At 41.2% G+C, this 26,321-nt stretch overlaps 1 protein-coding gene across 1 annotated transcript; it reads left to right on the top strand.

Moving 5' to 3' along the window:
• The first annotated feature begins 872 nt into the window (after positions 1 to 872).
• LOC119240643 (adhesion G protein-coupled receptor E4-like) lies at positions 873 to 25,639 on the top strand. The gene is made up of 17 exons (XM_037505220.2): positions 873 to 911; positions 3,611 to 3,700; positions 4,566 to 4,616; positions 6,437 to 6,562; positions 7,273 to 7,422; positions 8,082 to 8,122; positions 8,794 to 8,926; positions 9,950 to 10,057; positions 11,114 to 11,292; positions 11,845 to 12,012; positions 13,284 to 13,478; positions 15,099 to 15,334; positions 17,146 to 17,212; positions 17,792 to 17,883; positions 19,025 to 19,205; positions 21,168 to 21,263; positions 23,427 to 25,639. Exons 2-17 carry the CDS (start codon positions 3,670 to 3,672, stop codon positions 23,544 to 23,546), a joined length of 1,974 nt encoding a protein of 657 aa, XP_037361117.1. The 5' UTR covers positions 873 to 911; positions 3,611 to 3,669; the 3' UTR covers positions 23,547 to 25,639.
• Positions 25,640 to 26,321: the final 682 nt, after the last annotated feature.

Genomic DNA, 26,321 nt, shown 5'->3' on the forward strand with positions numbered 1-26,321 from the left:
TCAGACAATTTTCAGTAAAGCACAGCTGCCAGTGATAAGCCTAAACCCTCCTTCATTTGCCACTCAGGAAAAACATTCTGAGTATCACCTAGAGAAGTCGGATGCCAGCTTACCTAGACAGCCATCTCCAGGTACATATCCGAATATTCATTGCATTGGCTCTAATTAGTTTATATACATAAATGGGAAACCAAAAGAAGGTAGATGTTACTATTAGGGATAATAAGACTATATTTCAGGTGTGATAAAACCAAGACGAGGAGTAAATCACTAGGTGCGCACTTGGACTTGTAAAACTAACGGGTTTTTGCCCAACCTGGGCTGGATCTTACCAGGATTCTTCTAGTACAGACAAGAAGGAAATTTCAGGATGTGATGCTAACGAGACCCATCAGGAATTTTACCAGGCAAGTAGATGAGTGTGATCATGTTAGGTAGCCCTATTCCAAAGACCAAGAATACAGGCAAGTCATTTCCCTGCAGTGATACAATGAGATGGGATATGGTAAACAGGGAGCTGGGAAGTACATGGATACACTATCTCGCATACTCCGGCTTTCAAGACTGACTGAAGGACCTATTCAAGGTCATATCCTTTCCTTGGCATACATGGAAGTTGTTGCCATTTTCCATTATCTGATTTTTCTACTAGATAACATCACCATTTCCAAACATATTTTTGGAGGTACTTTAATAATGTCATCCACCCTGGTAATGTACTACCTAAAGTTACTCTAATGAAAGAGAACTAATGGACCTTGCATTTTGTACTCTCCAGCCACACCTCAGCCTTCCCATCCACCCACAAGACTCCTTGAGAAATTGCTGCTCAAGATAAAAAGCAAGAGCTTCCTCTTTTGTTCACTCTGAGAATCTGCTAGGCTGAGAAGCAAGGATTTGTCATCTTGTGGGTAAGTAGGAACTGGTTTAGTATCTTTCCATGGAAAATAAGAAATGTTTCACTTGTGATTGTGGGTCTAGAAAAATGTTCTGGTACTGGAAAATTTTTCAAGAAGGCCTATTACAGGTCCTGTTTTTATTTATTGAAAGCTGTGACAGCGCCATCTCTCTTACATTCTTCTTCCCACTTTTACTTGGGCAAGGAATGTGTGTATTACGGGGGAGTGTGATACACACTGACACGCTCCAGCATGCATGAAAGATGGCGAATTTGTATTAAGCAGTTCAGCGTGAACTGAAATGAGAAAGTTGCAAGAAACAGTCTGAATCAAATGTGGTGTATAGGTTATTTGTTATTTACAAGGTAATAAACAAGATCTAAAAAGAAGGGTGAGTTTACTGAGGTCCATAGTGGATTAACATGAATTATCACTTGCCACACGTCTCCATAATAAAAGCATCAGCCTAGTTAAATGTCAGTCTCACAGAGGAAGGAATGCTTATTTTATTCATGGCCTAATTAGGTATTTTTCAACCATTGCTTATGACCCAATGGTGGTGGATGGGGTCGTGAAACTTAATGAGTAACAAAGAATATTTTAAAGGAAGTGAAAAGGACTACAATTACAAAATAGCAGATGCCACATAAAGTGATAATTGATTTATAATACTTGTTTCTCTTCTCTCTCTCTCTCTCTCTTCTTCAGTGGGTTATGGCCAAAAATATCTCTAAATCAGTATTTCTGGATACATAATGTAAGCTGGACGCAGAAAGCACCATGTGATCTCATTTATATGTGAAAGGTGGAAGTTACACTAGCCAAACTTACAGAGGCACAGAGTAGAGTGGTGGTTGCCAGGGACTGGAGAGGGTGTGTGTGTGTGTGTGGAGATATTGATCAAAGTGTACAACGTTTCTGTTAGGCAAGCGGTAGTAAGTCTAGAGACAGGTGTATGGTGTGGTGACTGGAGTTAACGATCCCCTATTATCTAAAATTTGTCTATGGGGAATATAAAAAAAATCTTAAAAAAATAAAACAAAATTTATCGAAACCTTAATTGTTCACTACCATCTCCCGAGGACAGTGCTTTTTAAATTTTGAAATTATCTTCTTCGGGTGAATATTAACTGTATTGCTTTTTTAAAGTCTTCTGCAAGGTTCATTTGTAGCATGCTTAGTCCCTTCATTGTTTTCTTCTTTAAGATTAACTTTAACTTTTTAAAAAAAAAAAACATGAAATACCTTCTCTTGGTTCAAAATTCAAATGGTACAAAAGGATGAGATGGGAAAATCTCCTTGCCCCTGCTTTCCTGTAGTTTTCAAAGGCAACTGACATGAGTTTCTTAGGCATCTTCCAGAATTATTTCATGCGAGTACTAACCCATAAACATATATACATGGATTTGATGAATGTACATGTTTGTACATATATATATACATATATGGCTGCATTGGCATAAGTACACCTGTATGTAGATAGTATACAGATGGCTCCCATTTGCATAAAATAGAGAAGATAGTGTCCCTGATATCTGTTATATATATGTTATAAATATAGAAATATAGAGTTCTAAATTTGGAATCTTTTAGGCCTGTGTATTGAGTAATTATCTCCCAGTGCCTAACCCATAATTAGGTGCTAGCCAAAGGCAGTCAGATGATATCATAACCATGTGTAGTGTGCCGACACTTTCTTTGTTATCTCTGTTATTTTACACAAATGCTAGCACACAGTTCTGTCCTTGGGTTTTGTGTGTGTGTGTGTGTTGAAAGAAGCTGTGATGGGGCATCTGTCTTACATTCTTCTCCCCACTTCTACTTGGGCAAGGAATGTGTGTATTACGGGGGAGCGTGATACACACTGACATGCTTCAGCATGCATGAAAAATGGCGAGTTTTTATTAAGCAGTTCGGCGTGATCTATCTATCTATCTATCTATCTATCTATCTATCTATCTATCTATCTATCTATCTATCTATCTATCATCTATCTAGTCTATCATCATCTATCATCTACCTACCTATCTACCATCTTTCTGTCTATTTATCATTCATCTAGATCCACAATTAGAATTAGTTAACAGCATGCCTTTAATGAAATCATTCTCCCTTTTCATTAAGGAACCTTTCAAACATACACAATTGCAGTAATAATAGCATAATGACTCCCACTTTGTTCTCCCCCCCCCCTCTTCTGGTAACCTCGGATCTACAGTCAGATTTCTAGGGTTTGTTATTAGTTTGACTGTATCTGACCCTTTGGTGTCTCTATCCTCTGCAAATAAGTGACACCATCTGATATTTGTCCTTCTCTTTGGGACTTATTTCATAAAAGTGTATCTTTTTTTCATAGCTGAATAGTGTTACATTTTCTATAAAGAAAAGGTGAAGAAAATGGCCCTGTGGAAGTTCCCACAATCTGCATCTTCGTGATTGGCAATAGAACAGCAGGATTTTAAATTCCAGCGGGGTTCTCTGTGAGATGCACCTCCTCATTCCCCACCTGTTGGGCCATCAGCTTGTTTTCTATGGGCGGCTCTGCTATGATCAATCTTGTAGCACCATTTTTTGGGAGATAATTTCCCCGAAGTGGCATTGTTGGGTCAAAACACAGGCAAAATTGAAAAGTTTTTGACAAGCATCAGTCACTTGGTTTCTACACTTTGTTACCATAGGAAATGGTTACTCATGGGGTTTCTTCATTCCAGGGACCCCGGCCACATCCTCCTTGAGGGCTTCTCGGATTTTGTCCTGGCATCTCAGTGCTATGGGAAGCAGGTGTCTGCCCCTGCTCTCAGGTGAGTGGATTAAAGAATTCCACACCCTTCTTCCCAAGTGCCCGTCTCCCAGTCTCCTAGCTTTGGCTGTTCTCCAAACCTTGGCACTTTCTCCAGAAATTACTGTGTGTGTCTGTTTCATTAGAAATGCTCATACTGAGTCTCTTAGTTGCTTTCCCCCCAAAAAAGACTTGGATATACTTGGTTTCCCTGGGAGGGGATCTCAGGAAGCATAAGAGAAGATTAGGAAATGCCAGATAATGAAGTGTGTGAATGGGGGGTTCCTGCTGTGGGTGACTGGCACTGGATCCTGCTGGAGACCCTCCAAGGGGCAGTAGCTAATGTGCCTTAGGAAGACGAGGAAGTTAGGCTATTTATCTTCCAATGGACAGCAACTCCCAGCGCCACTCCCGGCGTCACTCCCAGGCACTTCTGGCTGCCTCCCATGGGTTCCAGAGAGGCACGACACGTTACCTGCATGCAAACCTGCCCCAGAGCATACACTTCTGATGGGGCCCAGAGTGCTGAGGGGCCCTGGAGGTGCTTGACTTCTGAGCAGGAAAGAATTTGTGCAGGAGTCAGTATAGGAGTTAAAAATGAAGCCTTTTTGTGAGAGTGATGGGGTTCAGATGTTGGGGTTTAATGAGTGGGGTTCCTGGAATTGAGCGAAGACCCTCTTCCAGTTGCAATCAAATGTTCCTCTTGTGCGCCAGTGCTCCTGCCCCTCCCCTAATGCCCTCGTGTTAATAGCCTGCCCAGAGGAACTATAATGAATCAAGCACATGTGTAACTGGGCAGTGGGAGACAACACCTTCCTCACCCAGGCTTCTGCCAAGCAGACTCCTCGGGCATCTCCCATCTGAACTATGTCTTCTCTCTCTTCCAGGCCTCAGTGTCCTGCTGGCTCTGTCAGTGGCAGAAGTGAGGAGTTACAAAGGTGAGCTGCTCACACGTTGCCAGAGACTTGGCTGAACATGGTTTCCCCCTGGGAGGGCATCTCAGGGGCAAGGAAAGGGGATTGGGTACCTATCTCCAGGGAGAGGAAGGGACACTAAACTCCTTCTGCTCTGTATCTACTCTTTGGAGCTTCCAAGGACTGTCCCTTCTTCTCCGTCATTACCATCATCACCCCCATTTCTTTAGCCCTTGCACTGCACATTAGCTACAGCCCCTTGGAGGGTCTCCAGCAGGATCCAGTGCCAGTCACCCACAGCAGGAACCCCCCATTCACACACTTCAGTGCTAAGCTAATTGCACTTAGCACTCCTTCAGTCCTTGTGACGTCACTCTGACGACAATCCTCATGTTATCTCCACTGACCACTGACCCTCATACAGCTGGTGGATGTTGGGTTCTGCTCTTTCTTTCTCAAAAATCTATGTCCCAAATCACACTAGGAGATACTTCTGCCTTCACTGCATGTCTTGGGTTGTGTGGCTCCCAGATGTACGCTCTGAAACAAGGACTTGAGAGAAATTCATTTATCTAAGAGGTGATTCCAGGAAGCACCAGCTTGGCATTAGCTGGGACATTAGCTGAGAAGACAGGAGACACCCTAGAGTCCAGCGTCAACCAGGTTACATGTGGGTACTCGGAAATTCAGTCCCTGGGGACTGCTGGACACTAAGGAGCATGCACTTAAGTGTTATTCCCCTCAGTGGGTAAGGAAGTTGTTCTCCTATTATTTTTTAAATTATGCTAATAGATACATAGCATAAAATTTATCATGTTTAAGCGACAGTTTAATGGCATTAAGTACATTCACATTATTGTGCAATCATCACGGCCATCCACCCACAGAACATTTTTCCTCTTGCAAAACTGAAATGGTATGCCCATGAAACACTCACTCCTTATTTCTTTCCCCAAAGCCAATGGCACCCACCATCCTACTTTCCTGCCTCCATGAACTTGACTACTGTGGGTGCCTTGCATTCATGGAATCACATAGTAGTTCTTCTGTGAGCAAATTCTTTATTTATTAGTGTCTTCTAGGTTCATCCATGTTGCCCCATGTATTGACCAAGATTCCATTGTGTGGCTAGACCATATTTTGTTTCTCTTATTCTTTCACGGGCACTTGTGTTATTTCTACCCTTTGGCTATTGTTATTTCTGCTATGAACACTGAGTGCTGCTATGAACACGGGTCTACAAATATCTCTTCAAGACCCTGATTTCAATTCATTGGGATATATACCCAAGAGTGGAATTGCTGGATCATAGAGTAACTCTAATTAAACATTTATTTTTGATTCATTTTAGGAATTGCCATACCGTTTCCACAATAACCACATCATTTCACCTTCCTATCAGCGGCGCATTAGGATTATAATTTCCCCACATCGCACCAACACTTGTTATTATTCTGTAATTATTTTTGACAAGAAGGAAGCTGAGTTTTTAATGACACTGACATTTGTAGGTTATTGGTTGAGGGAACAACTTCCAGGGGAGGAGACTTGTTAATTTGCCATGCAGTGAGCTAGGAGGACACTGGTGGCCAGAGAAAGCCCTCAGATAAAGAAATCAGGTGCTGACAGTTGAAAGTCCTGTCACACAGAAGTGGTGTTGGCAGAAGAAGTGGGATATGTGTGGGGTACTGTGTTCAGTAGTGGGGTGTTTGCAAAAAGGATGCCAACGGACTTCATCCCAAGAGGACATTCGTGAAAGCACAGTAAATGGTACGTTGCACATTTCAGTGAATATTTCTTGAGCGATGACTGAGTAAGTAAAGGAAAGCTTATGTTCTCCACAGTTTTCCATCCCCTCTGCCCTGAAAATGCCAGACCCGACAACAGCAGCCTGTGTGTCTGTGAAGATGGATTTCAGTCGTCCGTGTCTAGGGGCAAATACATCACCAAGCCCAAGGAGAAATGTGAAGGTAAAGAAACAACCCACACTCATCTTGGAGTTTGGATCAGGGCAGGACCTTTCTTCCAGGCCCCAAAAGGCTCATTCTGCAAAGATGCAATCATACTGCAAGAGAGAAAATATCAGGGTCATCTCAGTGTAAAGTCCTCGGTAAGAATTTCAAGAAGGCCTTACCCTCTGTCCTGCTTCCACTCTCATTCTCATGCTGATTTTTTTTTTCCTGTGGAAGAAGGTAGAAGGCCCTGGGTCAAGTTCCAAGAAATGGTGTTTTTTGTTAGCTGACACCTCTGACATGTCAGCGATTTGACAGGTCACTGTCATATCCTGAAGCTCCGTATGTAGTTGGACTTTCAGTCAATTCCACTGCTCTGTTGATCTATTCATGCACCAGCTCTTCATGGTTCTGTTGAGGGTCTATAATATGTTTTCATATCTGGGAAGGTTCATCTCCATCTCAGTTTTTCTGGCTATTCTTGCATGATAGTATCAACTCATTTCCATAAAACCAGTGCATAGGTTTTTTTTATTGGAATCATATTGGGTTTGTAAAACAACTTAAGGAGACCTATCATGTTTATAATATTGAGCATTGAGTCATCTTATCCAAGGCTATGCTGTTTGGGGTACATTTATGCATGAGGGGTGGTAGAGATTCCATAAACAAGGGAGAATAGTATAGTTCTATGAGAATGAAAACTAACACTTTCTTTTGATTGATAGATGTTGATGAGTGTAAGATTAAACCAGCAAAGTGCAAGAACATTTCATACTGCAGAAACACTATTGGAAGTTACTACTGCAGCTGTCTCTCAAATAATCTCATCTACTGGTTGGCTGCTGTCATTCGAATGGATCATCCAGAGTGTTATGGTAGGAATGTCCAAATATTCTCTTCATCATGAAAAGTGAGGGGGTGGGACGACATTGAGAGGTCTATGGTTTTCAGGCCAGGATGAGAGCGGAGCTGTCTTGGCTGTTGTCCTTCATCCCATTGCTGTCCCTGGTGATCTTTCCCCAGATTTCATTCAGGCTCATGGCAGCAACCGCCATCTCTATGTTGTGTAGACAACTGCATGTATTACTACACTTTTCTTAGTTCAAGTTTTTCTGTGCCCCCCAATGTACTAGGATCCTCTTCTATGTACCCCAGGTCATTTTATCCTGTTGTTGAAGAACATGTTGGTTCCTTGCAATTACTTAATTATTTGTCTATTTTGCTTAGTGCTTTCCCACCAGACTGCAAACCTCTTTGTCTCTTTATTAACCTGTAGTCATAAAACTTGACATCACTGCCTGACTTTTAAAAAGTGCTCAATTAATAATATTGGTGGAATTACTGAACCAGAAGCCCCACCCTAATTCCATGTTAAAATTCTACTTAGAAGACATTTGGAACTTCTTAGAGGGGGATTAAAATAGGCTGTGGAAGGATCAGAGAAAGACTCAACTTGAGGGTGATTGGAAGAAGGGATGTGATCCAGGCTGTGTCATCGACCATATTTCATCTAATAGCTGCTTTTATTTCCCAGAGGACTCTGGTAAGAAGACACAGCCACGGGAGTATACTTTGGTGAGTGACATTAAGCCTGGCTTTGGAAAACAGCCACTCTTACCAGGTCATTTCCCTGCTCATGTCTCCCCATGACTTTTAGAACACAGCAGCAATCAGGAGCGACTTAGCCCTCTGTCCCAGGGGACATCAGGCAATGTCTGGGGACACTTTTGGTTGTCACAACCAGGGTTACAGCTGGTATCTAACAGCAACTGGTGCTGCTAGGGTCTAGTGGTTAGAGACCAGAGATACTTCTAAACATCCAAAAATGCACAGGATACCCTCCCACACCACGAACTTTCTGGTCTCAACTGTCAAGAGAGATTGAGAAACCCTGGGAAAAGGTTGAAATGCTTCAGTTGTCATCAAAGATCTGAATCAAGCACTGGGAGCCTTATCCCATCCTTTGTCACTTCCCCTTGGCCATCTTCCTCCATAAGACACTCTTAATAGTTTCCTGATAGTTCATCCTTTGAGCCTTAATATTCTCATAAACACAATGGAATGAATGATGAACCCTTCATGAGGCTTTGTGTGATAGATGAGAACACACATGGCAGTTTGGTAGCACAAAACCTAGTCGTACCTTAATAAGTTTTAGAGTCTTTTGGACTTACCCAAGCACTAAGGTGTAGCCTGGCTTTCTTAAGTATCAGTTGGAATCTACCTAATTGGTTTTATGTCTCCAGGTGGAAGAACTGAGGACTGCTGATAGCAAAAAGGACATTGCAAGAAAGGCTACCGAAATTCTACAGGGTGTGGAAAGGGGTGTTTTGAATGGGAGCCTTCTAGGCAAGAGTGAAGGTTCTATGTCTGATATAAGTAAGAAACACTGAACTTTTTTATGATTAAAAACTTTTATGCAGGTGATATTTTGTCAAACCTGATATTTATGTTTATAGACTTAGAGAGAATTCACCCAAGGGATTCTTTACAAAGCAGAAGATCTGCTCCTTGCTGATTTAAAAGAAAATTTTCAATGCTTAACTTCTCTGGCTTAAAAACTTAACTTGCGGGCGGGCCTCCCCTGGTGGCGCAGCAGTTGAGTGCTGGGCTGCGAGGCTGCCAGAGGCCTCTGTAGTACCGGTTGGTTCCCAGGCTGCCAGCAAGGGTCCCACAAAAAAAAAAAAAAAACAAAAAAAAAAACTTTTTTTTTTTAAATAATAAATTTTATTTTTATATTCCCCATACAATTGCAACCCCCCCATTCTGACCCCAGTCCCTCCCCTCCCGCCCCCCACCCCCCAAAAAGTGTCTCTGGTTCATAGTTTTTTGTTGATTTTCATTTTCATTTTCTTATAGTTATTCATTTTCCTGGTCCCTTATTTAAGTTTTCTAGATTCCTGCTATGAGTGAGACCATCTGGTATTTTTCTTTTTCTTTCTGGCTTATTTCACTGAGCATGATCCCTTCCAGCGCCATCCATGTTGCTGCAAATTGCATGTGTTTATCTTTTTTGAATGCTGAGTAATATTCCATGGTGTATATGTACCACATCTTCTTGATCCAGTCATCTATTAAAAAAAACAAACTTAACTTGCTTCCTCATTATGCATTTCATCAGTATTTTTTTTTTTTTCCTTTTAAATATTTTGTGGCAAAGACTCAACTTGCCCACCCTGGTTCCAGCCTGGGGGATTATGGCCATCCCCTCTGTTCCCCTGGGCTGTGTGGCAAGTGTGTATTGCTTAAGCAATTTTTACCATTTCATCCCCACTGGCCAGAGATGTGGGCGCATGTGCCAGCTGGTCTTGCTCTGATAGAGCGTCCTTCAAAGAAAGAAGTTCTTAAATAATTTCTTAGGCATGAGAAATGAGCAAAGATTCACTTTCTTAATGTTTCCAGTCTTTGAAACCAAGCAATGCAATGGCACACACAAGCAGACTCTTCTGGAAGCTGGAAATAACACAATGACTATCGACTGTACTGAAGCTTTCAAAGGAACCCCAGGAGGTACTGTGTCTGACTTCCAAAAATCCTAAGCACTGTTGTCTCCTATTTAGGTGACTGGGCCAGGGGGAGGGGACTCACAAAGGTTGAGGATAGGAATTAAAAGTTGAAATTAAGAAATCTACCTTGAGTTTAAAGAATGACCTGACCCTCACATTATTGAATTGTGGCGTTGTTCTTTTCAAAATAATTTTTTTATTGTTGCTGCTTTAGTTATTAGAAAATGAACAATTTGTGACCAAGTCTCCCAGTGACAATAATTTAAGATTAAGAAAGAGTATATCCCTAAATTTTTACCCTTTTTTAAGGGCTAAATATTTTGCATTCATAGAACAATAACCCAGTACAATGTGAAAAATGGAAGCATGTATTTTGGGCAGAAAATGTCAGTTTAAAAATACCTCTAGATAAAAAGATTTGCCCTGTGCAGCATTTAGGGATTTAAATAATGACCGCAATGTCGCATATATAAATTGTTCCCACTGTGGAGGAGACTTAGGTGCCTTGGCGGTGGGTGTGCTGTGGTAACATACATGTGAAGAGGCGTGGACCTGCACCCCTGCGTCATATGTGGTGCATTACACCAACAACAATAACCCAATAATAAAAAGAAAAAAAGTAAAAAAACAAAAGGGAGGGAAGGAGATGAGAGAATGAATTAAATACCACACACCCCGCATACCTTTCCATTAATTAGATACCCCAGAGTGATCTGGAGGTGGGACATGGGAATGTCTCTTCATCCCGCCTGAGCTCCCCCAGGCCATCGGGCAAACACTTTCTGATTTCAATGTCCCAGGACTCATGCATTTTTACAACATATTGATGGAGTATTTTGCATATATGTCACTTACAACATGTGGTTCATTACAATATGTATGACGTGTACCAACACGGCACCCCCAACAGTATGCAGTACACCAACTAGGCAATTTAAGGGACTTCCGAGACCACTTTTGACCCTAAATTGTTTGCCATATGATTGTTACACAAAACACTCGAGTACTGACTCCCCCAAACTACAGACGGTCTAACACGATTTCTCTTCTATTTTCTCAGCGAGGGGCACAGTGGCACTTATCACCTACCGCACTCTTGGAAGTGTTCTGAATGGATCCTTTTTCAGCGATAGGAGAGGGCTGCAGGAAGTGAAACTGAACTCCCGTGTCCTGAGCGGCACCATTGGGGAAAAAGTGCATCTGTCTAAACCTGTGCTCCTCACTTTCCAGCACACCGAGGTGAGCAAGACCTGGCCGGCTCCCTCTGCATTGCTTTAAAGGGGCAATGAAGGTGTCACTGGGGTCCTCGAGGGAACTGAATCCAACTCTGATCACTCAGGGTTAAGAGAACTGATAAGAAATGTGGAGGCGCCAGAGATCGCCAGCTAGGATGCCATTTAAGCCTAAAGAGGTGGGTGAGCCCAGTGAGGGCTGGAGGCACAGAAGAGGGACTGCGCTGGTGGAGAAGGAGACAACCTCCAGAGAAGTCTAGAAAAATCCCTGACTTCCTTTCCCACTCACGAGTTCCTCTCATGGGTTCTACCAATGACGAGGAGCGTGGGAGAAGCAGACCTAGGGTCACTTTCTGGGACTCTGACTTGATCAGAGAAGTAGACATTTAAAATGAAGGATGCACCCCACAGCAGGTGTGGGGATAAGACTGTCTTCCCCACAAGGGTTCCAGGTGATATTTCCCCAATCCAGTTTTTCCAAGCCAGCGACTCCTCAATTAACCTAGACAGCTGCAACAACAAAACCAGCAGCTCTATTTTCACGCTGTTCTCGTTGCAGCCCAGTGGTGCAAGAACGAAACATCTCTGTGTCTACTGGGAAGAATCGGAGCAGGGGGGCTGCTGGTCCACGGAGGGCTGCTCATACGTGGGCAGCAACGACTCTTACACCACGTGCCAGTGCTTCCACCTTTCCAGTTTTGCTGTCCTCGTGGCTCTTGCTCCCCAGGTACTGCGCTGGGATTACTCCCTTCCTGTGAATCTGGTTGTGTCCAGGAAGCTGTTCTTTCTATGTCATAGTAGACAACTCTGAGATAAGGAAAGGAAGTAGCTTGCTTGAGAGGTAATGCCAGGAAGCACCAGGAGGCGAGAGGTTCTGTGACAGGGGGACAGGACAGCGTCCATGCAGAGAGCATTACCAGGCTGGTTTCCACGGTGAGCATTGGGAACCGCCTTCCTTCTGCCTCTGACCATCCATGTGGCAGACAGACCTCAGACTCATCCTAACTGAACATTTGTTGAAAGCTGCTACACCTCCCTGGGCATGAGCAGAGTGACTCAAGGTAGAAGAGAAATTCCTTCTACACAGGGAAGTTGAGTTGTCATCCTATACAGTGGAAAGGTCCAAGGTGATCTGGGATCAGACACATTTGTTACTCTGCAAAAGAAAGGCTGACCTCCCCTGCCAGGTGAGAAAAAGGCATTCATTGCTGCCCATGGAAAAGCTCACCCTCCTGAATGTCTCAGCTGCCTACTATGACTGGGATAATGTCAGTTTAAAGGAAGTAACCTAACTTCTTCCCCTATTTTTTTAAGCTCCCATGTATTGAATATTTATGGTATGACCACTATTATGTGGCATTATCTCATTTTAGCCATTCAACAAATTCATATATGCTTACACATACTTAAAGTCATACTTAAGTCTGATGCTGTCCGAGGCTTTGGGGATGCATCAGGAAACAAGATAAAGAAACCCCCGCTGTTGTGGAGATTACTTTGTGTTGTTTGTGCAGTAGGATCACCAGCCATCATGGGGTTTGTGGTATTGGCCTCTACAAATGTGCTAAGTTAACTGAAGAACCAAATTATGTAATTTTAATTTAATTAAAAGCAGAGTAAAAGCTTTTGCATCAAACATAATTTTATTGTTTGATTTCATTTCCACCTTTGAAAATACAGTATCTGAGCCAATATGTTCTACTAATGTAAAATATATGTTTCTTTTTATATTTTAAAAATATGACAACTGAAAAATTTAAAATTACATAGGTAACTGACATATTTTGATTTGACAATGCCAGTCTAATGGTCTGGTTTTTCCAATAGCCCTGAGTGGTAAATGCTATTACTGCGTCCATTTTGAAGAAAGGAACACCAAGTCTCAGCAAGGTTAAGTTGCTTATTTGAGGGACTGAACTGGGCACCCATGTGACTCTAAACAAGGCTCATACCTGCAGCAATGGCAACTATGGTGATTCCTTGTTTGGTGGCTCTTAGGCGGACCCTGTCCTGGTCGTGATCACCTACGTGGGGCTCAGCCTTTCTCTGTTCTGCCTCTTCCTGGCAGTCATCACCTTCTTTGTGTGCCGGACCATCCGGAACACCAGCACCACCCTCCACCTGCAGCTGTCCATCTGCCTCTTCCTGGCCCACTTCCTCTTCCTCACAGGGATGGATCAAACAGAGCCTAAGGTGGGTGATTTCCCCAGGTACATTGTTGTCACAATGGAATCTAGCATCATGTCTTGAGGAAAGAGGGAGAGAAAGGCAATAGTTGGCAGTGATGGTATGGGGAGCTCTCCTGCTGTAGAACTCTAGACAGGACCCACACTTTTTGAGGGGCCATTTAGTAAACTGGTGGAGAATCAGACTGGTGACATTAGACAGGATAATAATAGCTGCTACAACAAATAAACTCCAAAATGTCCACGGCTTAGAGCAAGAATAATTGTCCTCTTATATATTAGTAGAAGGTGCACACACAGGTTGGATGGGTGTTTATCCGTTACCCCCAGGCTCATGAGGGCTCTTCTGGATGCCATAGGCAGCATTCACTGTCATCCCAGAGTCCTTATGTGTTAACCAACTGGAAAGACAAGGGAGCATGGCAGAGTCCCATGAAGGAGATTTTTTTTTTAAAGATTTATGTATTTATACAAGAACTGGGGTACAGGCCAGTTGTGCGGGAGGGTGAGAGGATTCACCAGAGACAGAGTGGGGAACAGAACAGGCAGACTGATGAAATACACTGCTGAGGGGAGCAGTGGGTGAGACAGGAGAGGTCTGCTGAGCCATGTGGGCATCTCTCTGCTGGTGGGGATCGAACAGGCATTGCAGTGGCTGTGAACAGCTTCACAGCACAGCGCTCAACTGCCTGGGCCACAAAGAAGGCCCCTGTGAAGGAGATTTTTATGGGTCTCTTCCCATCGGAGTCGAGGTCCATGTCACCTTCCCTCATTCCTCAGTCGTGTGGTCATACCTGACTGCAAGAGGTGCTGCAAAATTTGGTCTCTGGCTGGGAAGTCACATTTTAGTGACAGATCTATATTCTAGAAATGAGTTGGAGGACGGACTGGATTTTTTGATGGGCAGTGTCTTAGCCACACTTGTCTGCACTTGAATCTCCATCCCCTATTGCCAAGCAATTGACTTACTCACTGATGTATTATACATAGAAGCTTATATTATGGCATCAAAGTTTGAGAAACATTATTGAGAATCGATTGGTAGAAAGGAGACAGGAGATAAACTCAAATCTACCTCCCTGATTAAGAAAGAAAATGAGCTTGTATAGGTAGGATTCTCAACCATTCTTCCTTTTTTGTGTTGGTATTTCTTTGTTTATTTGGGATTTTTGTGGCTCATATGAATTTCAGTATGTTTGTTCCATTTCTTTGAAGAATCCCATGAAATTTTTATTAGGGTTGAACTGAATCTGTATATTGCTTTGGATCGGATGGCCATTCTGACAGTGTTGATTCTTTTAATCCATAGCAGGGAATATCCCACCATTTCTTTGCATCTTCTATTTCTTTTAGGAACATCTTATAGCTTTCATTGTATAAGTTCTTCACCTTCTTTGTTAGGTTTACCCCTAGATATTTAAATTTTTTTAGTGTGACTATAAATGGGATTTTTTTTTTCTTAATTTCTAGCTCATTATTTGCCTATAGAAAGGCAACTGATTTTTGTGTATGATTTTGTCACCTGCCACTTTGCTGAACAGGTCTGTGGTTTTAATTAGTTTCCTATGGAGCCTTTAGGGTTCTCTATGCATTGGCTCCACCTTCTTACCTCTCCTCTCCCCACCAGGTGCTGTGCTCCATCATTGCTGGGGTGTTGCACTACTTGTACCTGGCCGCCTTCACCTGGATGTTCCTGGAAGGGCTACACCTCTTCCTCACTGTCAGGAACCTCAAGGTGGCCAACTACACGAGTGCAGGCAGATTCAAGAAGAGGTTCATGTACCCTTTTGGCTACGGGATTCCAGCTGTGATTGTGGCTGCGTCTGCAATAGGAGGACACAAAAATTATGGAACATATACTCAGTAAGCACTTATGGTGAAGTGGTATCCATGGCTAATACATTTTAAAAAATGTAAATCTATTTTCAGTTGTAAATTGTGTTTCAAACAAGTATTTCCTTAGTCTGCAGTGTACTTTCTCTTGGAAATCCCTAGAACAATGGTTCTCAGTATCTTTGGGATTGGATCCTTTTGAAAATTTTGGTGAAAATTAGGGTCTGTTTTTTTCTAGAAATATGCACACACAAACATTCAAACAAAAGTTTGAATGCAACTTCAGGAACTTCAGAGAAAAAAAATCCATGAGTACGTAAAGAACTTGTGGGCTGTCTGTTCAGCAAGGTTCTGGAAAAGTGAGTTGAATAGGTTGAGATTGATCTACAAAATATAAAAAGAATAACAAAAATAGCATCAAATCTTGAAGACTTGTGATGCATGAGAGATAGTGCTTCCGATATATGCAGGATCTTTTCTCATTCTCCCTGTGACTCTGCAAGGTCAGCTTGTGCATCTGGGGCTTAGTGTATTTAATAGACTTTCTCAAGGTCACAGCCAAGATGAGAGTAAGTCAGAATTTCCAAGGCAGTGCTATTAATAGCCATGTTTTTCTGCCTCACTAAAGAAGTTTGCAAACTTGTGCAAAGTCAGTTGAAAATCTAGTACTGAAGCGATGGGACTGGATGAGGAGGTAGGTGTCCTTGTGCAGGCAACTCGTATGAGGTTGCCCTTCTTGAAGTCCAAGAGATGCTCTGTGTCCCGTTGAACATCACTTCCTCTCACAGTGATTCTGGAGATATAAAGGTGGGTGGATCGGGGGTTGAAAAACTTTTTATAAAGGGCTAAATGGTGCCTTTTTTGGCTTTGCAGGCCAAATGGACTTATGGCAACTATTCAGTGTTGCCCTGTTAGTGTGAAAACAGTTAGGTCTCAGACAAAGACATAAATAAATGCAAAGTAGTGCGTGTGATTATGTTTCAATAAAACTTTACAAAACTAAAGGTTGAACTGGATTTGGCTAATGGGCCTTACTTTGTGATGCTTGGCTAAAATGCTAGTGTGGGGACTTTCCTGTCTACTGAATGCTCACAATTGATTATTACTTTTACTAGATTCATATTGCAAGTCATGTTACCTTTTTCAACATAAGTTATGGCCGAATACAAAGTATTTTGGTACCAGAGTACATGGTATATGGAATAAGTTTAATTAGTGTTGCTAGTTTTATAGCTGTAGTTAAATTGTTCTTTCTTATTCTAGTACTCATTATTATTATGGTACCTACACTTATTGAGCCATAACTATTTGGCAGTAATTATATCCCAGAAATGTGTGCACATTATCTCATTTAATCTTTCCTATAATATAAAGAAAACTATAAAAATGTTATGTAAGAAATCAAAGAAGATTCAAAATGAGTGGGTCTCTCCATAAGCACCTGTTACAAAGTCCATGTTTCTGCCAAGAAAGACCCAATAATGTCAAGTCTGTTCTTTGCAAAGTGATCTATTGGTTCAAAACATTGTCAAACAAAATCTCAGAAAATTACTTTGTCGATATCAACAAACTGATGATTAGTTTACATGGAGAGGAAAGTCTGAGACTTGGTATAGAGCCACAGGAACCATTCGGTCTTATCAATACTTCTGTTAGCCCCACTTTACACTTGGAAAAATGGGGTTCAGATCATACAGTTTGTGTCAGGACCCACATCTGATTCCACCTAAAATTCAGATTTGAACTAAATAGCTCCTGGCACTACTAGATCTTGCTAGTGGAACTTGAATCCAAGCCTCCTCCTAAGGAACAGACAGCTAATGCTTATTTTCTCTCAACAGCTGCTGGTTCAAACTGGAGAAAGGGTTCATCTGGAGCTTCATGGGGCCAGTGGCAGTCATTATCTTGGTACGTGACTAGTGATAGTTGCTTATTGGACATGCCTGCCCTGGGCTGACCAAGCTTAGGGAGTGTGCTTATCCAGAAATGAGATGAGGATAGGGAAATACAGCCTACTGTAACGCACCCTTCTTCATGGACTGCTATCATCATGTATCTTTATCTGACTTCCCCTATCTCGCTGGTTGCTCTGATGTAATATAACACTCTCCTGGGCAGTCTTTAAAAAATCCTACACTTTTTCAGTCAAAAAACATTTAACAAGTATCTAATCTATGTAAAGTGATTTTATTTTAGAGTGACCTGTTTTCCTTTATGACAGAAACTTTTCATTACATCCATTGTCCTGGTATTAATAGCATGCCTTCACTTTCAAGATGTCTCAGTTCAAATGATAAATTACTTAGCCACCCTAATCAAGCACCAGATACACTGTGTGTTAGATAAAATACCAGGACATAAGGCCATACCATCCTTGTGAAACCTGTGTCATTTGTTAACAGATTCTTAGGTACACCACAGGTTGGGTTGACTATAACAAGGTCTAAAAAGAAAATTCCAAATCATTTCTTTATGCTGTTTCCATAGATAAACTTGGTGTTCTACTTCCAAATTCTATGGATTTTGAAAAGCAAGATTTCCTCCCTCAATAAAGAAGTTTCCACCATACAGGACACCAGGTATGAAAGTACTAGGTCAATGATACCTACATATTTTCCCTATGGGTGCACTCTGCCCATGGAAGTAAAACCCAAGCAAAAATATGATATAAAAATTTCCTGGCACAGTGTAAAGAATATGTGAGGGACAACTTATAGAAGAAGCAAAAATTGCAGTTTTAGTATACAATGTCCCCCCTCATTTCTTTATTCAACAAATATCCATTGGGCATCTCTTGATGTAGCACACTCTTCACATGAAATTAATGCCAAGAGTTTCAAGAAATGAAACTTAATTTTAAATTAATGCCCAGAGTATCAACATTATCCTTATCTCTGCTGAGAGTCTGCCCAATTTCTGGATTCCTTTCTCCTTTGTTGTAGGTACTCAATTCTTACTGGTTCTGATCTAAAAGACATAAAGTAATAATGACTACAAGGAATATTAACTAGGAGCTTTCTACGTGGTGGGCATGTGTCTACATGATTTCATTTAATGTTCATAACTCCAACCAATGTGGTGAGAATTACTAGTATTCGATTGATCAGAGGAGCAAAGTGCTCTTACACCAGTAAGAATAAAAACCTTGCATGGGTGAGTTGTCTGGACAAAACTTAGAGGAACTTCTGTTAACTTCAGACCCTGACTTTCATCTGTTTATCAGATCAGACATTTCTTAACTTCAGTTTCCTCAATTCTGGAGGGTCAGAGTGTCATACTTCCAGGTGGTTCTCCTCCCTTTCTGTGTGTGAGAGCAGGTTCACATGTGTTTGCACGTATATGCACTCACACTCATCGGTTCTCCCAGTTGATGGGTCTCCCATCAACAACCTTGCTCTATTATACTAGACACCATTTTTGTTTGAAGAAAGTTGTGTTATTGTCCAAAGTGCTGATCTCATCACCCAAAGATCTCAAAACAAATGTCTATAAGGCACTTTCCACAAATCTCCCAATAAGCCCAGGTAAAAGAACTTGAAGATGAATCATTTCTAAGAGTAGGAAAAATTATTCTCAGAGGCAGTGATTAAAAGCTTGGATTCTGCCTCATTCTTAAATTGTGAGGTTGTTATGAAGTTTAAATAAATTCAAAGTGTTTTTAACACAGTGCCCAGCATGTACTGATCAATGATAGTTAATATTACTCTTTTTCATTTTCAGAGTCATGACATTTAAAGCCATTGCTCAACTGTTTATCTTGGGCTGTTCTTGGGGTCTTGGTTATTTTATGGTTGAAGAAGTTGGGAAGACAATAGGATCAATCATTGCTTACATATTCACCATCGTCAATGTCCTACAGGGGGTTTTGATTTTTGTGGTACACTGTCTCCTTAATCGCCAGGTAAGGTTAATTACTTTGTCCCTAACCAGCCTCCTCCCAAAGTCTAACTGAATGATTGTTCTTATTCTTCCCCTTAACTAACCTTTTAAATTTGTATCTTGGGGTTGCCATGATAATGGGAAGAAGGTGTAGGCTGATTTTGGTGTGCCATGGGCTCACTAACATCCTAACAATTCTTATTCTAACATAGGAGTATGCATTTGTCTGCTTTGCTGCTATAACAAAATAACATAAGACTGTACAGCTTAGACAACATAAATTTATCTCTGCATAATTCTGGAAGCTGTAATTCTGTCTAGATCTGGTAAGAGCTCTCTTCTCAGCTTATAGATGGTCATATTTTTGCTATCTTCTCACATGGGGGAATGAGAAAGAGCTTTCATGCCTCTTCTTACAGAGACAGTGATCCTGTTGGATAAGAGCTCTATCCCCATGACCTCATTTAGTCTTAATTACTTCCATAAAGGTCATATCTCCAAATACAGTCACATTAGAGGTAAGGATTTTAACATATGAATTTTTGTATGCATGTGGAGAAACACAATTCAGTCTGTATCAGAGCGTATGTCAGTCAGGATAAAGCAGATTACGCTGCTGAAACAAGTCATCCCTCCCTCTCTAATTTCAGGGGTTTACAGCAATCAACTTTTATTACTTGCTCATGCTGCACAGTATGACTTGATCTACATTATTTTCATTCTGAAATGCAGGCTGAAGAAGCAATGCATATGACCATACCTGAATTTACCAGAGAGAGAATCATTTTCCTGTGGTGGGGTGCACTGTAGGGAGGGACCCTGGAATATTTGGTATAATTGATCACAAACTTAGAGGTGCTTCAGCTTTAATCCAAGTTCTTTCACTGAATGAGTTGCTATGTGACCATGGGAAGGCTGTTTACCCCTTCTGAGACTTAATTTTCTTATCTGCAAATATGACAGTTGAGAATTAAGTGAGAAAATGCAATATGAATCTACTAGCACAGTTCTTGGCATACATTAAGCTCTCAGTGAGGCTCATTATTATAATTTTCCAATTTTTGAGAGATTGGGAAGAGTTTCCCAAAGCCAATGAATGGAAATACCAGCAATTAAGATGTTAATGGCAAAAAAAACCCACATTAATGCTTCCTCTTTTATTTTTTTTAGCATCTTCATGATGCTTGATATTCCTCACACAGAGAAGTAAAATACTACTTAAATGTCTAGGTGAAATAATGTTGAGTAGTAAATATTTGAATGTATTTTAAAGAACATGTTAAGGAAGTTTGGCAAAGGCAATTCATGGACTCACAGGGGGTGGTTTATGTAGGGGTTAGAATCAGGTCTTGGAAGTGATAATGACAAGAATGCTCGTGACCTTAGACAAGTTAATTTACCTCCAAGAGCCTCAACTTCTCTATCTTCTTTATCTTTAATTGGGGATAAGAGAAATAGCTTCTTTACTGGGACTATATAAAAATTAAATGATAAATATGTATGTTTATAATGTTTTGACATAGCTAGTGTTCAATAAATGGCGACCTTCACCATCATAACCACCACCACTGCCATCATCACCATCATGAGAATAAACATATTCATCATTACTATCATCATGATCTTATAATCAACTTCATCACCACCATCTCAACACCTTCATTATTTTCATCATCACCTTCATTATCGTCATCACCTTCACCATCATCACCTCCATCACCATCATTGTCATCACCTTCATCTTCATCATCATGATAAGCACCACCATAGAGTCCATATGGTGCCTGGCATTTACTAAATTCTGTATAATTGAGGAGGTTGAATTTGATAAAATGAATCAACATAGCATGGTAAACATTACACAGAAAACCAGTGAATGAGCTGTAGAGACTAGGACTTGGCATCTGTATTTTTAGTCTCTCCTATTAGGGTCCTTTCTCCCAAAACAATCTCTGGATATAACACAAATCCCTATATTCTTCAGGTGCGAATGGAATACAAGAAATGGTTTAGTAGGAAGCTGAAAGAGTCTGAAGTGGAAAGCACTGTGATATCTCGCTCTACTACTCAAACCAAAATGGTAAGACCAGCTGCTTTGCCTTCCTGTGCACTTGAACTGAATCCAACATCTTGTGCTTCTGTGAACTTCCTGGCTCCTTGATCTGAAAGAAAAGAGAAATTGCATTAGGCTCTTGCTTTATATTGTCCCATTTTCTGGGTCTTGAGCCCCAAACAGAAATGTTCTTCCTTTTTCTCTTCCCTCTTTTCTCCTCTAGATCTATTTCCCTCCCTCCCTCTCTGTCTTTCTCTCTTTTCTGTCTCCTCCTCTTTTTCGTCTCTCTCCCTCACCCCACTGCCAGTAATTCCACAAATATCCAAATGATATTTAACAAAAATTAAATTTATTTAACAACTTTCAGTTAAAATATTTATTGAGTATCTACTATATGCCAGGCCCTGTTTTATTGATAGGTTGCTGGGGAAACAGCAGTGGACACATTAACAAAAATCCTTGCACTAATAGAGTTGATATTCCAGTAAGGGGAGGGAGAAGCAGACACTAAACTACAAAAAGTGTATTATACAGTATGTTACAAAGGAATATATGCTGTAGAAAAACAGGGCAATGAAGAGAAGTCAGCAATGCACAGGGGGTGAAGAGCTCAATTTCAAATAAAGGGGTCATGACAGTATCAATGAGAAGATGATGCTTGAGTAAAGACTGGATGGGTTGTCTGATAAAAATGACGTCTGGTTTGTAAAATTATCTAGAGTAAGAGAATTGTGAATAGACTTTGGTGGGAAACCATCGGTTCCTGAGTGCTGGGACTCCTACAGGTGGGCTTTTTCCAAGTAGTGACCTGGATACTGGGTCCTCAGAGTTGTTACAGGAGATAAGAAACACTAAGAACGGCAGCCATTGTACTTCTACCTTCCCCATCTGGTTCCCTCACACATGCACTGTCACCTGCCTTAGGTTGGGTTCTTTAAAAGCAGAGTCTAAGAGGGCCTTCCTGGTGGTGCAGGGGTTAAGTCTGAGCCCTGTGAAGTTATCCACAGCCACTGCAGCATGAGTTCCATCCCTGTCCAGGGAGCTAACCCACATGGCGCGGCAGACCTCTCCTGTCTCACCCGCTGCTCCCCTCAGCAGTGTGTTTCAGTGGATCCACCTGTTCTGCTCCCCACTCTGTCATTCCACCACCAGTTCCTTGGGGAGTAAGATTTAACCTCCCTGGAGAGCCTGCCCAGAGGGTGGTTCCTGGAGAAGGAGGAAGTTGTAAGTCATTAGTAATTCATGCCGGCAGCCAGAGTATGGCTGTCCTGCTCCAATAGAGAGAGCTGGGTGTGGCACCAAAGGTGTTCACCACTGGGGCCAAAGAGCCGGGTGCCTTGAAGCCCTTGAGGACAGATGTGGTGGGACCACCTAGCACCGCCCCCTGTGGCACAGCTGTGCTTCTTTCCCGGTATCTTTTTTTTTTTTTAAAGAATTATTTATTTATTTATGTATGTATATATGTATGTATGTATGTATGTATGTATGTATGTATTTATTTAAGTGTGGCAGCAACTTTAAAATTGGGAGCTTTTGAAGCTCAGTGGTTTCTTGAACTTTGGTTAGCTCCCACCAGAAGGAGTTCATGATAATTCAAAGTCTGGGATTCTGTCTTCCTTGAATGGTCTTAGGCCTGTTTTTATTAACTTCCAAGGTTACTGTCATACACCGAAGTTTGAAAACCTCTGCAGTGAATGAATCCAAAGACCAAAGAGAGGTGGACAGTTATAATCACAGCATTTTAAATTCTAAAAAGCAATATGGCCCATTAGGATTGTCCTTTATCCTCTAGAGTTTAGGTTATCTGTCCCTGATGTGTTTAAGAGCAATACATCAGCTACTACATCCAGGCTGTGTATCTTGCACAAGGCACTTGGTGGATCTGTGCCTCAGTTTTTTCATCTTCATCTATAAAATGGGGATATTGACTATCTTATTGTGAGGAGTAAATGAAGTTACATGTATCAAGTACTCAGAATGCTGCCTGGTCCACAGTAAACACACTGTTGGTAAAAAGAAAAAATAAATAAAAAGACCACCATGGGTGATTTTGGGGGGAAAAGCCTGTAAAGTCAGATAGTAAGAACTTTGGATCTTAGAGAAATTCTAAATGGCTTGTCATGCTAGAAGTTTTTGCTCATTTCTGAGGTATTGATTTCAGCTTTTTCTCCATATTATTTCTCCCAATAGGAGGAACCGGGGAAATCTTCAGAAATCTCTCACAGAGGAGTCTCTCTGTCCGTCCAACCACAGCCCCAGGCTCCTATTGTCACTGCTTCTTGGCTAAAGACAGAACAAGGACCCGCTTAAGGACAGGCCCTCTGTGTGCACACATGCACTTGTCTTTCCTGTGAAAATGAGTAATGGCTCATTCCATTATTTTGGCTTCTATCTCTGTAGGAAGAAAGGACACATGGGAGAACTTTAAGATCCAGAATTCAGCATAGTATGTCATGTGCACTTACGTGTTCGAGGGATCTTTTTTAATGCTGAGGAACACGAGTGGCTTTTCTTTTTCCATCTATTATCACCTTGCCTGAGACTCATTGACTGACATCTGGATTCAGCATGCACATATCTCTCAGGCCTCTGTTTCATTTTAAACCCTTAAAAGTCTTGGCTTCCTTAGTTTGTCCAAATATGGTCAATTTCTTCATACTTGTGTGTTCTAGCTCCAATCCAGAGAAACACAAAAGCCCAAGGAATCTTCAAAGGCGGGGAGGGTCACAGACCCGGGGAGGCAGAGACCTCTGGTTTAGATATTCTCGGGCTGTGCATCTGGGGAGTTGGGGGGAAGCAAAAACATTAAGATGGTTTTTTAAATTTGACCCTTTGTCAGTGTGCATAATGGCACCCTCAAATGTAATACTTAATAGCACTCAATTAAGATTTTCTATTGCTGACACAAGGAGAATGCTTTCAAACTGTGAGTAAGGCTGAGCAATTCAAACAGGAGCATGAGCCCATGGAGTTCAAGGTTGGCTTATACTGTGGCTGTTCAAGGTTGGCTCAAGGTTGATTCACCATGATGCAGATTCTGCATAATTCTTCTCCAGTGTCTTGCTCCCAATAAGCTTTGTACTGCTACGCCTTATAATAATTTTATGGAACAATTAGAGCTATAGCTTTTCTTATTCACGTGCAGATGGACATAGAGGAAGGAGCTCCACGTAGCTCTCAAAAGTGTGAGAAAGATCTTTCCCAAGAAAAATTTGTCACAATTCCCCTTCCTATTCTGGCTACAAAAAATTCCCTATGTGTGCCTCTTCTTTCTATTGGCACTGCCTCTAGACTATGTAGAAATAAGATTGGATAGTACAAAGACATTTTGTTCTTTTCATATGTGATTTTAGTGATGAATCAGAAGGGTGCACACTTAATGTTAGGACTCTATAATGTCTATCGCCAGTTTTGAAATCACGCTATACCTCTTTGAATTCAGCAGGGTATTCTATCATCTTTGTGTTGATGATCAAGCTTGGATTATTTGGACCATTGGAGACAAACTCTCCTACTTTTACCAGGAGCCCATGAACAGCAAGAAATGCCAATGTTTAGGATAACACACTGTTCCATAGAGTTTCTTTTGTCGTCCGAGAATATATGGTTCCCAGTGTTGTTAGTAAATTGGATATACCTTGGAAATGAATGACTCTATAGGAGAGGCACATTTGTAAATTAGGAACGCATTCAAATAAGAGATGGAAGTCCCATACCTACCAGGTTATCCTTACTTCCACCCCATCTACACACCCAGACTGTCTTTTTCAGAGAAGTTTAATTTTTGTGTGAGTGCTTATCATTTTAGGGTCCAATGAGAAAAGACATTGCCTGGCCATAAGGCAAATGGTGAAATTAAATAATTGACAATGACATTCCCCAAATCTTGACTAACACATTGGACTCCGTATAACCCAGACTAATAAAATCTTGTCAGGCTTCTTGAAAGGGAATCCTCACACATTCAGGGGCACAACATGGAGATGTCAAAATCTAGACAATTCCTTTTAACTTGGATAATCCCAGAGTGTTGCATCCCTCGTGGACGTTCTCACACATAAAAGTGGGATCAAAATCCAGGCTGTCACGATGTTGCAGATTTCATATGAGAAACACATAAAGTATTCATCAGAGTGCCACAGTTTGTTGTTCAAAAAGAAGTATATTTCTATGTTCCAATTTTGGATACCACAGAATATGAATGAAAACTACAGATTGGATCCATTTTGATCTGCCTGTGCTTTGTCATGTTTTTCTGAGTCATATTTTACAGCTGCTCTTTTTACCTTTGGAATTACTGTCTGATGATTTCTAAATATATACATTCATTCCTCACTTAACATCACTGATGGGTTCTTGGATAACATGAGCAAAATATTGTATAATATAAACAGATCCTTGAAAAATATCATTTCAATCAATGTCAACAATGATTCATTTTTTCTTTTCATCTTTATAACAAAACGAAAACAAGATGATGTTATATGAGAACCTGTTATAATTTGAAACTGAAGTCCCACTGAAGACAGAAAATTTTCTAAGTAAATACTCCAGAATTGCACATAAATGACATGCAGCATTACATCATCCTCCATTCATTTTGACTTGCGATACAGTTGTGGGTATCATGTTGCAGCTCAACAGAAAACCCCACATGCCATGTTTATCAACACAAATCCTGCATCTGGAGGAGGTTTACCTGCCAAGAGAGAATCACTTGGTTGCATCTGTTGTTGATCTGTTTTTGCCAAGAGCATTTCACAGAGGACTTGTGCGACGCCATACACAGATTATAGATGTGCTAGCTAGATGCAGACATGGTCATAATGTCAATCTTGATTCATCAATTGGGTTGAATCCTCTGCCCCCTCATACTGTTTGGTACTCTATTTATTTCTATGGATTGGGCTAGACATCCTTCCTTCTCAGTACTGCTGTCATGGTCCTGCAGTTAGAATTGAAAATTGCAGGGTATTGGCCTAGGATATTGGCCTTGGGTGTGTGATTTTTGTTACTGTATTGGTTGAAGCTTCATCATCAATCTGTATGAGTGGAGTCCAAGAGCTAGTGGAGTGTGGTGACCCA

The sequence above is a fragment of the Talpa occidentalis genome, unplaced genomic scaffold (genome assembly GCF_014898055.3).
Source record: "Talpa occidentalis isolate TD23 unplaced genomic scaffold, MPIMG_talOcc4v2.1 talOcc4.12, whole genome shotgun sequence".
NCBI classification, from domain to species: Eukaryota; Metazoa; Chordata; class Mammalia; order Eulipotyphla; family Talpidae; genus Talpa; species Talpa occidentalis.